Source organism: Mauremys mutica, chromosome 14 (genome assembly GCF_020497125.1).
Source record: "Mauremys mutica isolate MM-2020 ecotype Southern chromosome 14, ASM2049712v1, whole genome shotgun sequence".
Classification (NCBI taxonomy): domain Eukaryota; kingdom Metazoa; phylum Chordata; order Testudines; family Geoemydidae; genus Mauremys; species Mauremys mutica.
The window spans coordinates 34400991-34418071 of record NC_059085.1 but is presented as its reverse complement, the minus strand read 5'-3'; the positions used below and the strand labels follow the sequence as shown (position 1 = coordinate 34418071).

The 17081-nt window shown below is 40.3% G+C and overlaps 1 protein-coding gene across 2 annotated transcripts in view; it reads right to left on the bottom strand.

Annotated features, from left to right (window-relative positions):
- Window positions 1–17081, bottom strand: part of WWOX (WW domain containing oxidoreductase) — a 647484-nt gene that overhangs the window by 341675 nt on the left and 288728 nt on the right. The window contains exon 9 of one of the 2 annotated variants that reach the window (XM_044986919.1): window positions 8648–8823. The exons of the other annotated variant lie outside the window; for it this stretch is intronic. Within the exon in view, the coding sequence (XP_044842854.1) occupies window positions 8740–8823 (84 nt within the window). The 3' untranslated portion in view covers window positions 8648–8739. Of the gene's footprint in view, window positions 1–8647; window positions 8824–17081 lie in introns of those variants that run through there. 2 annotated transcript variants of the gene reach the window in all.

The following is a 17081-nucleotide window of genomic DNA, read 5'->3' as shown; positions in this document are numbered from 1 at the left end:
ATTTATCAGTGCATTCCCAAGTGCAGAGGGGCCAAGCCAAAACCTCACAGCTAGGGAAAGCCAGTCTCCTCTTTAGAATCCCAAATCCTCAACCCCTGTGCACCACTCTGGAAGCTGCTGTGAACCTTGCTTAACTGGCACGAACCTAGCTAGCTGGGGAACCTAGCTAACTGGCACGAACCTAGCTAACTGGGGAACCTAGCTAACTGGCACGAACCTAGCTAACTGGCACGGAGCTGACATAGCAGCTCTACTCCACCACTGCCTTGCAGCACCCAGGGAAAAGCGACCCCCAAAAGTTCAAAAATCATGAACTGGAATGCCCACATTCATGAAATTAGCACAAAAATCATGTTTTTGTTGGGGGGAGGGTATGGTGATATTGTGGTGTTTTGGTCTGTTTTTGTTTTTTCAACTCCCCCTGTTCACCTCTATGTGTGATAAGTGTTTCCAACTCTCCCAAAATTATAAAGCAAGGTGATTTTGGTCCCCAATATAGGAGCTCTCACTGGCAGCCACATGGTGCAGAGCCTCCAGCTTCTCCCCAAATCGGTGTTGCCCCCCCATCCCCACCTGCCTCAGCACCCACATCAATTCTGCCCCACTCCTCATGTAAGGCTGAAATTCATGAGTAAGGCTGGAGCTTCTCCCATGAGACTGACTCCAAGCCCAACCAAATACACGCTACTCGCAAAGAAATTGCAAGAGTTGGTAACACTGCACTACACTATGGCACTCTCCGGCTGCTCAAATGGCCCTTTGGAGCCATAGATGAACTCTGAGGCTGCTCTAGGTTACTCTAGGAGCTGAACTGACCTGCAACTGGCTAAAGAGTCAGGAAGCTGCAACTGTGGCACGAAAACATCTGTCCCTTCCTTTCCCTCCTGAGGAATGGACAATGAGGAAGATGAGGAGCTTTCCTCTACTAGAAACTGGAGTTAGAACTGGCCCAAATGCTAAGTGTTAAACACACTGGTGGACTCTCCCTCTGACAGGCCCTCATTGTCTCGGACATAAATGTAGGTAGGGGCAGTTTCTTGGAGAATGGTGGTTTGGGGAAAATAGATCACAGGGTTCCTTGAGGGATCTCCAGACTTTTGGTTGCTTATCCAACTGCATAGATTTTGATAATCAAAATAGCAGGACCAGAGATTTGTCTGGAGAATTTTTGAGGAAATAGCAGGCACATCCGGGCAGGTAATGAGGGTGAGGTAAGAAAAGAGCTGTGGCATGTGGAAAGAGAGAAGAAGAGAGGTGGTGAGGGAATTGAAGATAGGGAGCAAGTTGACTCTGTGGGACGTAGCTTGAAAGCTTTGGCTCAAAGATTCATCAAAGTATCTGATGTAACCACTTTCATTTCAAATAAATTATTGTATTTAGCTCAAAGCAAACATTTGCAGGAACAATTAATGTGACTGCCGTCCTTAAAATTCCGAAGTGCTGCCTGGATTTAAACTCAATTGGAGTCATGCTACTCTAATAGTTGTGTCACAGCGGTAAACTCACACCGCTTTGAAAATTGTGAGGCAACTTCAGCAAACCTTTAATACTGTCACCATGCACAGTATTTCTGCAAAGCACCTAATGTTTCACAAGAGAGGCTGCACAGTTTATTGAGACCTAGGAAAATATTTCATTCATTGCATTCTAGATGTAAAGATAAGGCCAAATCTAGAGTCCTTATCTAGCCAAAATCTCACTACATTGAAAAGAATGGATAAGAACTGTAGAATCTGAACCATGCTGATGTACTGTACAAAACATTTTTACTTTATTTTCCTTTATGTATAGGTCTCTAAGATTTTTCTGTGAGTTTCATAATTGGCTTTGAACTATGTGTAGCTCTTTTCACTGTGGTATGCTACGGACAGATAGACCAACAAAAAAAGAAAGAAAATTCACACATTAATACCCACCAGAAATGTCCTGCTCCTTCTTATTTGGCATGATTAAAGATCTGCACCATCACAGCCACTGGAAAGGAATCCTTACAATTCTCCTTTCTCACAAAACAAAGGCTGCTCACTGAAGTGTTCAGGTACTCAGTTACATTCAACACAAGCTAATTCACTTATCCTCAACAAGTGGGCTATTGATTTTTTGCCTGTTTTCTAAGATGCCTGGGGCTCTCTGAATTACAAGAGCATCCTGTATTAAAAAAAAAAAAGGAAAGGAATGCAGTGGAAAATGTCCCTTTGCTCATCAGTAATTAGGATGACTTCATGTTTGTTTAGTTCTGTCAGTACATTCAGCATAGATGTGGTTCATGAAGCATTCACAACCCTATTTCACCTGCCTGTACTGTAGAGTTGACACTATCAACTGACCTGGATTCCTTTCTGGGCTGAAAATAATATAGATTTTTCCCATATTAGGATATATGCTCTCACTGTCTTTAGGAGTCATTTGCTAATCCTGCTCCCTGATTACATAAGGGCTTGTCTACGCAATGCAGCAGTCAGCACTAGTGGGGTGTGAATTCTAAAGTGCACCAACGTGTTGTGTACTAACAGGCCCATCTGTGCCCATCTGGTGTGCATGTGCACCAAAGGTTGCTGTTAGTACGCTTTAGTTCTGCCTATCAGTCAGCTAGATTTTAAACCCTTCCTGTTATGTTCACCACATATAAACAGAGAAATTCAATAAAACAATAAAATATACTTTTAGGAAGGGAGAGAAAAAGCAGCTTGCTCTATAAGGCAGAGGGGCCCAAGTCATCCCACCTAGTTTTAGCTGCCTTTTTCCACGCTGACTCTGGTCACAAGTTTTTCAACCAGCAGGATCAGGAAAATACTTATCAATTAAAGAGAGAACCTACAGTTCCAACACAGGTTTCAAATATCTCACACCTCCAGATAGGGATCATATCTTCATTCCCTGTGTAAAATGTTGTGCACATCTGTGGCACTACATACAACTATTAAATAAATAAGCAGAGAGGGAAAGAGAGTAAACAAATTACAAGAATCACCATCTATGTTTGGAAAATAAGAGGAACAATTGCTCTTTGGTGATTGTTCACTAGAAGAGAGAACTCGGATGGTTCGTTTTAGACATGTGAAACTATGATGCTGTGGTCACGATGTTTCAATCTTCACGTTTTATATTTGTTTGTTTTTACCTTAAATTAACTTTTCAAATTTGGAAGCTCTGGAACAATTATTGTTTTTTGTCTTTATTCCCAAAGTTAATGTTACTTAACCCTCCCTCCCCCGTCCCCCTTCTTCCAGAAGTTCAGATTTCCTGGTGGAAGATCCCTGACACTGAGGCTGGATTCTGTTTGACAAAGAAGCTGGAGGTGGCAGCTTACAGGTGTGTGATTTGCAGCAGCTAGGCAGAACCACCTTTTTCACAGGGGGATCCAAATACCGGAGAGGTCCAGGTGCTGCTGTGGGCTGTTCCCACAGCTGATGCCCCCACTATGTGTGCAGGGATGGGAGATACGGGGTGGGCGGGTTGGGAGGGGGGAAGCCAGAGAGGAATGGAACCAGAAAGAATAGCCCACAGGACAGAAATATGACCCTTTGGCGCTTTCCTGAGCTACACAACTGATGTGCTTCTGGCCCTAATAACCAGCTTCCCTTGACAGCTGTGCTCTGATCCCTAGCTCCTCCTCATAAAATTACATTCTATTTAATTTTTTTCCAAATATATGTGTGCGCGCGTGCATGTCTGCGAGTACAAGCGCACATGGCTGAGAGCTTCTTAAAATTGAGAACCTTAACCATGGGTTACAATGACACTAATACACTCTAGTAATTCTGCTGCAAAGATGGACTACTGTAACTGATGCAATTCATGATAACCAAAACACATGTTCAGTCAATAGTTGAAGGAGGGGAGGGGGGGAGAATCTGTCAACTGTAGTACAGTTCCAGCAAAGATATAGCCCATGTTCTCTTTATCAAATTGACACACACAGAAATTTCAATCTATATGCCATGGATAAAATTGCTTCTAGAAAGAGGATATGTGACTTGATAAACTTGTGCAGGACCAAATAAAGCAGGACTGATGACAAGAAGTATCTACTTAAACAAACAACCAAAAAAAAAAAAAAAGAGGAAGCAAAATTTTTAATCAGATCATTGTGACGTGGAAGTCCAAGTATGGCATTGTCTTGATGGAGTTGGCAAATAAGTCCAAGCTATTCTTGCCAACACTCTTTTTATAAAACACAGTTCATCATCTACAAGCACAAAAATGTCTAAGAGCAGCAAAAATTCATCTTTTTTACTGCGAATTTCTTTTTAAAAAGCTGCATTTTTTCTAACATAAAGTTAAAAAAAAATCTCTTTCAGCCAATCCTTAGCATGCCAGCTATTAGATCAGAAAAGTGTGTGTGTTTAATTAAGAAGTAATAGGCTCACCCTTCTAGGAGTGGCTTTCATAAAAAAACGAACCTTAACTATAACGGCACTATTGGAATAGCACTGTAGAAATAATTGATCGTTTGCATCATTGGTTACATTTTATCAGAGATTAAAAGGGACAACTCAATATAGTGGAAGACAGAATATAAAAAGTGCCATAGTTAGATGAAGTTTAATATATAAAAATGACCTTTTATTTATTTCCATGTAGCTTTATTCTGTAATGTTAACTGACTGCAATTTCCACATAATTTTACACATAATGGACTCAACCAGACAAGTGGGTTTTTAACTTGACAAATAATCACAAGTTTAGTGAATAATTTGAAGCCAAATCTTCTATAGTTCTGTCATCCATGCCTCCCACTACCATATTAGTTTTGAGTCGAATCAAACCTTACTATATCTCACAGTTAAGCATTAAAACCCAAGTTTAAGAATATATTTCCCAACAAGGATACATTTTGACAAAAGTTTGAATAACTGCGTAGAAGCCATTGTTTCCATTCTAATTTTGATATTCTGTTGCAAGTTTTCTTGCCTCTGCTTTTTCTGCCACTAAGCTAAATCTGTGCTTGGATATTGGTTTGAGGGTCAGTTTGGTTTTTACAAGCCAAGGAGAAAAAAAATAGTTTTAACCATGAGGGGACTGAAATCCTGGTGTGAAAAATAATTAAGAATGATTAAGAATGTTTGGTTCTGGACTTTTGAAGAGAAACACTGGTTTGGGACAGGATCCGGCAAGATGTAATTCCTTTACAGCACTACAAAGGGTACAATAGAAACCTCAAGCCTAAATAGAACGATGTTGTAAAACATTGTAATGCTACTGTTGTGGATTGGGCAAAACCATTGAAGCAGGAGGGTGTAACCACCAATGTTCATTTAAGATAACTATAAGAAACCATTGAGCTCTTTTATGGCACCAGAAATTTGAAACAATAGCAGCCTCCACCTGAAACACTGGTACATAACCATCCAAAACAAAGGTATATGTGGGCAGAGTGGGTTTTCCTACATAAGAACATAAGAATGTCTATACTGGGTCAGACCAATGGCCCATCTAGCCCAGTACCTTGTCTTCTCATAGTGGCCAATGCCAGATGCTTCTGAGAGACGGAACAAAACAGGGCAATTATCAAGTGATCCATCCCATGATGTCCAGTCCCAGCATCTGGCAGTCAGAGGCTTAGGGACATCCAGAGCATGGGGTTGTGTCCCTGACCATCTTGGCTAATAGCTATTAATAGACCTATCCCTCCATGAACTTTCTTTTTTTAACCCAGTTATAGTTTTGGCCTTCACAACATCCCAAGGCAATGAGTTCCTGGGGATTTTCTCATTAGTGGTGCGTGTGTAGACAGAGAAAGGCAGAAAAAAAAAGCATCAACTGACACAGAAAAGGAGAAAAAAGCCAAACAATTTCAACAAAGCTCCAAGAGCATGACCTTGAGAAAAGCATTGCAAAGAGCTTTATTTTGGGCTGAAGTGCTGGCTGAAAGTGGTCTGGAATAGTGAGCAAATAAACTGTCACTGTCTGATTGCTCCTGTGTTCTGGGAAACAGGACTCTACATTCTCTCTCATCACACAGGATTGCATCAAAGATACCTGACCCCACCATCGACTTCTCCTAACATAAATAACTGGTAGGACCCTGAACTTTGGCTATTCCTACTATATTATTTGCCAGGACCAGAGGAGTCTGTATAAATGTTCGCCCTCATTACAGTAAAGTAACTGGCAAATGAATCCTCCTTTTCACAAGATGGATAATGTTCAGAGCAGTGATTTTTGTGCCAGTAAAAAAAAACAAACAAACAAACAAAAAAAACAAGTGATTGCCCTGATCTCCAGGGCTTTTGAATCCACCCCTTCTATTGAAGCCAAAGAATCCATCATTGAAGCCATCAGCAAAATCCTGGCACATGGAACTTAATAGCAAAAATCCCATTTACCTTCAATGGGGTCAGGACTTACATCATGCCTTAGTCTGCATATTCTCCATACAAAAGTTCAGTCCTTCTTTAGTATCACCCAATGTCACTCAGAGAATGCTCAGAAGTTTAACATATTTTGGCATAATTATAATGTTAACAATGTATTTTTTTCTTCTGGAGCACCTTCTATACTAGCACTGCCTTCAGAGACAGTCCTATAAATCACAGTCCTATCAATCATCAGCATGAGTTCTAATGCTATAGCTATAACACTATGAAATATACACATGTGTATAACCGGTATGGATTATTAGTCTGCTTTAACTGTCGACAAATGCTGTTTTATTAACGGCATCTACTTTATGCCTGAACAAAAGATAAAGACTGGGGAGAAAATAAGAGCAAAAAATGTAGCACAAACAAACAGAAAAAGTGTGCAGTTTTAAACCCAGATTATAAGAACTGCATGTGAACATTTGCACATCTAAACTGTATGCATGATACTGCTCTATTTGGTCATTCAACAACATTTAACTTGTCATTTGCTGGTATACTTCATTTGGTTGCATGTTCAGTCTCAGGAACTGAAGTAGTAAATTAGGCACGTGAACTGTATGCACAAGTTATGTGTGCAAATGCACATGCAATTCTGAAAATCTGAGATATAGTTTAATTGTAGTCTCCTCTCACGAGGGCAAATTACAAGACGTAGCAAAGAGGATGTCCCTTTAAAACACCTTCAACAACATTTTCAAAAATCCTTAAGGCCCAGATTTTTAAAGGTATTTAGGAGTTGCTGTGCTTAGAGGGGCTACACTTATCTGACTTAGGAAATCAGATAGGTGTTGGAATGCTGAATGCAGCAATAACCTTTAGAAATCTGGACCTAAGTGATTCAGGAAGCTCTGTCCCATTTTCAAAAGTGAGGTAGCCCAGATTTGTAAAGGCATTTAGGTATTACTCTTTTCAGCACTGCAATGTTTCACTGATTTAGGAGCCTAAATCTCATTTTCAAAAGTGACCTAAGTGACCTAGGCAAACAGGAGCCTAAGTCACACTGAAATCAATGGCAGTTAGGCACATAATCTGCTTAGGTGTTTTTGAAAATCTCATCTACCTACATTTTTGGTGCCTACCTCTGAATTTCTGGCCTCAAGCCACTTAGGCACATTTGAAAATTTGGCTCCATGTATTCCTTGAAAGAACACTGCAAACAGTGCAAAAAGAAGGGAAAGACTGTCAGACTGCTGTTTGATAATTAGGGTTTTGTAAGCACAGTGTTGTGGACTGTTGTTCAAGAAACAAGTACATCACAGAAAACCACCTTATCCTTACCTTTGTTGTCAAAGTGTTAGAGTTTTTGGTATAAATTATGGAAATGCTACCAAATTAATAGTGATTTTTATAAAACAGTACTGCCCTCAATGGTACACTTCAGAAGTAAGTTTCTAAATTTCACAACCTCAAAGACAGAGTTTTAAAAGGTTCTCTCAATGCATCTCAAATACATACCCAATGTCTGGCTAATTCTGTAATTTATTAAAAGACAGTGCATTTTTAATATAGCATAGTGAAATATGCAATGAGTTTTCTAATAAAACATTTGGCTCATATAGCAAAGCACAGCACAGCAGTTTAAACAGAGCAATATACTTGAGAGCTGAGATCTGCATAGTCTTATATTCCCTGTAGTAATCTCACCTTTCCCAACTCTTCCACTGAGAAAATAACTTAAATAGACTGTTAACAAAACCATTACTGTCTACCTATTTCAGTCCTTTGTTCTTTCCAAAGAGCGAGCTGCTGCTGCTGCTTATTATTCTTCCAATTTACAATTTATCAGGATTTTTTTACATTATTCTTACTGTGCCCCCATTCTTTTCATTAGAATTTATATTTATTACACACTTTTGGCTTATAAAGCCTTTGTACTGAAAAGAAGATTCCTATTTAAAACTTTGCCTTCACATGGAACCTCACCTGTTCTCTAGATGTGTGGACATCAAGGCTGGGGCCTGCTCTGTGACCTCCAGATTGGCTGATGTGAGAGTAGTGTTCAGGAGACTGATGGGTTTCCAAATCAGCTGAGGCTCAGATTTGGTTCCTGAACTAGATAGGGCACATATGCCAGTGGGGGTGCAATACCACTCATTCCAACAGCAGCTAGCTTCACCTACCAATGCCCTTCCTTGCAAATGAGTCAGTAGGGTAAATTTCACTTTGATTCTTGTGACGCTTGCTAGTGTGCAGTGATCACCACATACAGGGGTCAGAAAGCTACTGCTCACTGTCTGTTGGTCTGCTGTTCACTGCTTGTTAGCTATTGTTCCTCATTGCTTGACCAAGAATGCTGTAGGACCTCTGGTGGGTCCAGTATTTGGCAGCATTAACTTTCAGTCATAATTCTTCTACTTTCTCTGTGGCAACTTTAGCAGGAGACCCTAGTGGTAAGGTTGGGTTTTCTTAGCCTCTTCTTCCCCAAACCTGGGTATGGATTTAGGAGCTGGTGTGGCTGAAGTATAGGAAAAAGAAAATGGACAAGGGGTTGAACATTAAAATTGGCTCAGATGCTAGTCACATGTCCCTACAACTACAGGCATAACCACATAAAAAAAAGTTTCTGAGTTTCTGGAGTGGAAACTAGGGAAAAGGCTGCATGTAGGAGTTACGATAATAGTTTCTATTCCTATCTCTTGGCACATTTTATCTCATCCCTTAAAAGAAAAACAAAACACTCTTATTTCTTGTAACATTTTGTATATTTAAAAACTTCTGTGGAGTAATAAAACTAAAATTCACTGCAAGTTAACTTTGGTTCTCCTACCCTCGTTCTTTTCACGTCCCTCATTTTATTTTTTCTTCCTTCTAATGCACACATTGTTCTTTTCCTGAGTGTTTTACAGGCTATTGCCCCTTCCATTTTTTTGCTACATTCTGTAGTGCCTGCTCCCTCTTTTTTCTCCCCTTCTCCTCCATTACCTGCCTCTTTCCTTCCTATGTTTTCTCCTTCCTTCTCCCATATCTTCACACTCCCCCCTCATCCTCTATCACTCCATTTTTCTCTCACCTTCCCCTTTCCCACTCTCTCTGTACTCATCTCATCTTCATCTCACGCATTCTCCTGCCTTCCCCGACATCTCTCACACCATGTCTCCTGTACCTACCACCCAAATGTCAGACACACACACACAAAATCTACAGCTACCTCCATCCCAAAACTTTCTCACTCACTGTCTCCTCCCCACAAAAAATCACACACGCTATCCTAACTCTACCTCTAACTTCTCTTGCTGCGTCCTCTATCTCTGTCCATCCCATCCAAAGTTCAGTCTGTCTCTCTGCCTTTATCTCTTTGTGCTTCCCGCCTCCCTGTGGTTCCTAAACATGGGAAAGGAGCAGCTCTACTCTGTCTCCTCCAAATAGAGGCCACTTGAGGGGGACTTTGTGCCTATGTCCCAGGTAAGCCAAATTTTCATGACAGGAGGTTTGTCTGAAGGGGTTTGAGGCAAGGCAAGGGGAGGGGGAGAAGGGTCACCCTCTTATGGATTGCATCATGATATGTACATGTTTGTGCTGAGCTGGGTGTTACTTTAAGTCTGGGTTCAAGAATTAATGGAATTGTAGCCAGCTACCTATAGATCCCAAGCACACATCTGTGTGTTTCCTGGGATCATCCAAAATGGCAAAGGAAATGTATTGTTAAGCATGGCTTTATACTTAACTTATTGGAAACACATTTAAAATATCAATAGATGGTTCAAAGGCCTGGATCGCCAGACCTTATGCTTTTCGTAGCCATTTGCCCAATCAAGGCATAACATTGATATCAGAATGTGAAGAGATGGCAAAGACCATCATTACACCTCCCCCAGGTTAGCACCAGATCCCATCCTCCTAGAGCGGACATACTCTATTCTGATTATTAAACTGATATTACATGTTGTGTGAAATCCCAGCCCCACTTAAATCAATGGTAAAACTCCCATTGACTTTGATGGTGCCCAGATTTCATGTTTGATCTTTAGCAAACAGCTGAGAATAAATGATCCTGCTTTTAGTAAAATATCTGAATATCGGGTGGTATCAGGAAGAAATGCAGGCAAATACACACAAAAATAATTGCCCTCCAAAAGAGTATTTATTATTTCAATTATCATTCTATGAATTATGCAATACTCTCTTTTTTTTAAAACAAAGGTGTTCTCATCCACATTCAGACAGGCAATAACTTTCCTCCTATGCCCTGATGTGTCAATATCATTGTTCATTATTATTCCAGTAGTGCCCAGTACATGCAAGACACTATCAATACACATAGGAAGACTATAGACTGATGTCAAAATGCTTAGAAGACACTCTGTACATCATATACCATAACTGTTTTCCAAAAATGCTTCTCAATAAAAGGGACAATGTAACGCTACCGTAATTTCACATGACTGGTATCAGTGCTGTAAACACACTGATTTATCTAGCTTTGACCCTTCTAAGCAAAAATACACCAATCTTATGGGCCTTGGAGCAGGACTACATTACATATAATCTGTGTTTTCAGAAAGTATCATGGCTGAAGCAAAAGATGAGTGGGATACCAACAGGTGACTTTTTCAGTGAGTAGGAAATTGTTTAAAGTTCCATGAAGCCTGACTGATGGCTTCAGATCTTTCTGAAGATGATTAGCTCATGAATCATCTTTGAGCCTATGTTTCACAGAAGTCAAGATGATGTGTCTAGCTGCAGAAACAAGAGATAATTAAGGTCATCAACTGGTACTTGGAGGTCACACTGCATGGCACTTTGCATGCTTAGTTTTGTGTATTTTTTTATTATTATTTTATGTTGCATTTAGCCTTCTGAGAAAGCTAACTGGGGAATCAACCTCTCTCACCCAGATCTATTCACGTATCAGTGTTCCAATACACAACAATTGGTAAAAATGTAAATTGGTTAAAAAAACAAACATGGTAGCATTGCTGTGACAGACCTCACAAATGTAGAAACTATCAGCTGTGTGAACTGTGCAGAGGTAAAGTGCACAAATGCCCACTAGCGAGTACGTTAATATTGCTAAACTGATTCAACTTGTTCCAGTTTTTAACCCACCCTAGGACTGGACGACAGGCAATAGATCACTCGCTAAATTGCCCTGCTCTGTTCATTCCCTCTTAAGCATCTGGCACTAGCCACTGTCCGAAGACAGAATACTGTCTAGATGGACCATTGATCTGACCCAGTCTAGCCATTCTTATGTTGTTACCCTTCAGGAGGTCTATACAAAGTACCTAATATATGAATAAGACACTATATACTATGCTGAATTTACATTTTAAAAAAAAACTAGTGCTTTTTAAAAGAAATGCAGCATTTTAAATCAGTTCTTGAGCATTCTAATAAGGAAATGTTTTCTGTTTCCAAGCCAGAACTGGTCATTTCTTCCAGAGAATATGATGTTTGAAAATCAGTTCCTCCTATTATAGATTTCTCCCTCAGCTTGTAGAAAATCCATGATTCCCTAAACATTGGTCTTTGAAAGCACATTGACTAAAATCTTCATGCCTAATTCATGAAGTGTAGTCTGGAGATTAGTGGAGCTGGACATAGACCAGGAATACTTTATCATATTCTAATAAGCAGAGGCTGAAAATTGCATTTCTAAAGCTACAGTATTAAAGGGCACGCTGCAAAACATGACCCAAACATAACTCAGTAGTTCTACACTGTCTGTAAAGGCTTTGATATGATAAAGTATGCTGACGAGTGGAATAAACACAACTAGAAATTTCTGTATTTAAAAGAGAAAAAACCCCAGCAAACGCTCTGTGTATTCATCAAAGAACATACTGTATATTATAAACTCATATAACGTGATCCCTACGGAACAGCCCTTGTACTAGTATCGATTATTTGAACACAACATGAACATCATTGCAACAACAGAAAATTAGACATGTAAGCAAATGTAACAGTAAAAAATGCTAGTAAAAATAGTCTACAAGGCTAACGTAACCATTGCCATAAAATTCTAAATGACATCATGCCATATACTGCACCCGGAAAATGTGCAGAAGGGACATGAATATTTCTGGCTGCTATGTTTGTTTGTTTTATTTTAACAGGAATTTGTTCATTGTACATTTCCCCATAAGCATATGTTATACAGTTGCTCTGTAGTAACAAGGACTTTTTCTTTTCTTTTTTTAAAACACCCTGGGGCTTTAGTCTCCCCACTGCAGGATTTGTGGGTTGGGGTGGGAATCATCATCTTTCACACACAGATCTCCCCTCTCACACAGAAGGTGGGCAGTGTCCGTCTCCTCCATGGCAAGATCTCTCCACTTCCCACAGGAGCATTTTATAGGGTCAGAATCTGTGCAGGGGAAGGAGGCAAAGACTGAATGACCCTGCACTGCGTGGGGGAGGTGCCACATTGTTCACCTCTATGTCCACCCTCCACTCTGTCACACCTGTGTGGTGGGGATCCCCATGACGGCTGCAACAGGAGAAGTTCTGGAAGCACAGCTTCAGTAGAGGTGCACAGAGCTCCCACCAATCCCCTACGATGTGAACAGCTGGTTCAATGGCCTACTCTCTGCAAACAGGCTCTGTCTCAATGGTGAGATATGGGGCAATCTCTGCAAGGGTTTTTACCGTAGAAGAGGGTGATCCAAACCCACTCAAGTAACTTCCACTGAAGCAAATGGGAGTTACTTATATCCTGTTGGTAGAAGAATGATGCCTCTGAGTTGTGTTTTAACTAAGAATCTAGCACTTGCCAACAGATATTATTACACATTCACCAGCATTATCTTCAATTATAAGTAAAAGAGGAGCACAAAACCGCTTGGTCCTCAGTTGGTGCAAATTAATTCATCATTGATGTCAATGGAGATACACCAATTTGCACTAGCTGAGAGTTTGTACACAGAATTAAAAACCCACTATGTTGTAACTATTTTTACTGGTGACTACCACAGCACAACTAAATATCACATATGGGGGGAGAAGAGGAAGGAGAAAGAAGAGGTTTAATAGTTCATTGTTCCACTAAAATTTCATCAGTAATACAATGATGCTGACCATAATCATCATGGATTCAGCATCGATTCAGTTCTCATTTAATATGTTTCCTTTGCTCACTGTTATAGCTTATTTTTTATATCTACGTTTATCCGATCAGGAGAATTCAAAAATACTATCCTCTATTAATTTTTATCAAGCCTTTTGTAAGCATCAAGGTGGTATACAGAATTGCAAAATCCCTCTATATAGGGATCTCTGTGTTCACTACTGCAATGCAGACACGTATGGAGGTGGACGTAGCAATCAGTCTAACTGCCACCAGTGCTATACTACAGTGTTCAGGTCAGGAAGTTAAGACTGTGTATTATGAGGTAACAATGACATATGGTTGGGTTATCCTGACTCGGGATCATTGGAGCTGGACCTTTAGATAAAATAATTAAATAATTTTAATTACATGTTTTATTGGGTAACTATGCAAACTTACTCTGATAGCCTTTGTCCTTCTGTTCTCCTTCCCCCATTTTGAATTTAGATTGAAGATTTCTCTTTATTTGTGCCGCGGAAGCACCTAGCAAACTGCTGGTCACTCAGACAGAGTATACAGTCTCTATATCTGTTCAATCCATGGACTCTCTGAAAAGTATCAATCATTGCTAACCTGGTGGTGATTTTTGTGACATATCCTCCGAGTCCACTAACAAATGGATTGAGACTAATCTAACTTTACATGCAGGAGGGAACTGAACAACCATCAGACTGTAATGACATTTTGTCAATAGTAACCAAGGCAAGATATGAAACCGTGTCCCATAATAAAGATAAAAGGATGAATATCCCATAACGAATATCCAAGTTGCATGAAGCTGGCCATTGCTACATCCCATAAGTACTCCTAATCATTTGATATTGTTAACCTTAACTGGTAGATGTATGTGCCTCTCAATACATCCACATAGTTTGTAGCAGAGAAAGAGGCTGTACAACAGCTGATGGTGGTGGAGGAGATATTAATGGAATGTGAAGAATCTTCTTGTTTGTAAATTAGAAGCACTAGCTGCTGTTTCTGTTTAGCCCTGTTTTATTGAAGAAAAGAAAACAGCCTTGATTTACAGCTGCCGTTGCACTTGCTGCTATAGGCCTTTCCTCTACTGCTCCTTCTTCTGCCACAATTGCAAGGTCTGTTTCCAAATCTATTTTTGCTGCTGTTGGCATTGCAGCATCTGAACGTGAATCTATAGCGGCTGCCATGATGGCTGCATATCACCATGCAACTATTTATGCTGCTTCTGCCAACATAGTTGAAAGTGCACCTGAATTTATTACTGATACTGTTTCTGATACCTTGCTGAAATCTTTGGAAAACTTTCCAATTTATAAACTGTGCTGTTGGCGTATCACAGATTCCTTTTCTCTTGGTTGTCATTAATTGGTCACTGGAATTAAACAAAGAACTTAATTCCCTAAGAGTTCATCTGTACTTCTTGCAGATACCACACTTGAAATCATAGCAATCCTTTCTCTATGATATTACAACGAGTTGCTCTGGAAATAAAGAACAAGGCGAGAGAAAAAACAGAAAATATATATGCTGTATAAGCAGAAATGTTTCCAATTATTTCTTTCTCCCCAAACTTTTCCATCTGAGACTTTTCTGCTATCTCTGTTCCAGCTGTCAACTGAACTAATTTGGAGAAGAAGAAGTAACAAATGCTAGGCTTGTTTATATATGACTGAGTGCTGCATGGAGATGAAGAGGAAACAAAACTGATTTCACCATCCCATTCATTAGCCTTGTCACAAAAGACTTCAACAGAACAAGCCAAACTGACTTCAACATCCCAACCAAATTTCATTTAAACAAGGTTCACAACCAACCTTTATATACGTGCACATGCTGAGTTTTCCCAGACAAGAGGTGCGTGTGAACATTCTGTGGCAATTGCATTGGTGCCCATGGTCTGAAACTCTGCAGTGGGCCCAGTGCCAGGTGTCTCTTCCCTGACTCTGCATAGCTCACTTGACAGGATTCCCAGCCCTAGTGTTTTGTGTGGCTCATAAGCAGCTTAGAAGCTAAGCAGGACCTCTTGCCCTGGCAATTCACTCTGCTCCTCTGAAGCTTATAAACTAAGGAGAATCATTACACTGATGACTCTCTCCGCTCCTGCAGAACAGATACTCCAGTTCCATAATCACATTTTTTATTACCGTTTAATATAAAGGAAACCTGCTTGGCCCAGGCATGAAGAGTAACTTGTACAACATCTATCAATCAATGGCTAAAATATTTAAATTAATGAAAGATAAAAAGATATGAACACTGCAATCAACACTTATTATCTAAAATTAGCTGGTATCTGATTAACTTTTGCCATTTGGCTGTGACTATCAACTGAGATTTCAGCAAGTGACTATCAGAAGATTCTCCGAGAAACCATGACCAAAGTTCATAATAAAAGGAGGTCCTCTCAGAGCCTAAGGCTTAGTTAAAGGGCTTTTATTTACCATTTTAACAGTAGGCACACAGGAAACTTGGCATTGACTGCTGTAGTAAGAAAGAGTGAATAGACTGAAAGGACCACATGGACAGGATTGCAAGACTTTGAACGAATGAAGCCCATCAATCGCAGGGACCGACAGCCTCTGGCAGAATAAACAAGGCAGAAATGATAGTCAGTAACATCAGAATTAGGTACCCTGAGTGTCAATGTTCCCATGTGCTCATAATCAAGAAAATCGATAATTCTCTGAAAATTTCTCCACTTCTTGCTTTCATTCTGTTTTTCCATTTTGCCCTCAACCCCAGTTGATTCCATTACTAGTATCTCTAATAAAAAGTGAGTTCCAATTACTGCCTGTGTCGAGCCGGAACCGAATGCTAAAGGCTTCCAAATTCCTGATGGATAGTTTTCAAATCTATGTGGGAGGGGTAAAAGCAACAGGTGTCTGAATATGTTTAAAGGAGACCAGGCACCTTTCCTCATGTCTTGTCAATTTATGGCAAGGTTGTTGTATAACCTGGCAGCCTTTATTACACAAGAGCTGCCCCCCATGGAATAATTTGTGTCAGGGACCTGCAGAGTATGGCAAATCTATCTGCTAAAATGTTGGATTGTGACTGCTAAATGCCATTCCTTACAGCTCCTGATCTGTCACTCTGACAAAAACAGCTTAAATATACCATATGAAGAAATAATATCCCCACTTCATTTACAGAGTAATCTTCCCTTGCTTTGATTTACCTTCATGTGAAGATGATAAAGCACACCCAGGAACGGCATTCAAAGCATAACTCTCAGTTGTCCTCGTTTTTACTCCACATAATACACGGCTACCCTCTCCCTCCAGCTCACCCTCCTATCTTCCCTTTGCTTCCCCCCCCTTCTCTGTAGCTGTTCTTCGCTATGACTATTATGACTTTTCTCCTTGATTGCATTCCTTCTGCCCTAAGATTCCATAGTGTCTGCAACAGATTGCTGTAGCTTTTGGATTTTATTATTAAAAAGTGTAAGTGAATCATGGACAGTGGAGAAAGACAAACGGAGGGGCAAAAATAAGAGGGCTCCCCTCTGTCACAGTTCAGGGGAAGTGTATTTGCCCCTTGTGTTCCAGCAAGGGCACCCACTCTAGGCTCTCTGCTCCTTAGCTATCACTTCTCTTGGGTGGAGACGTGTGACTCTCTCTCGCTCTCCTCTGACCAAGGTTTTTCCAGGCTGCACCTGACTACGCCACTGAGAGTTCCCAAGCAAG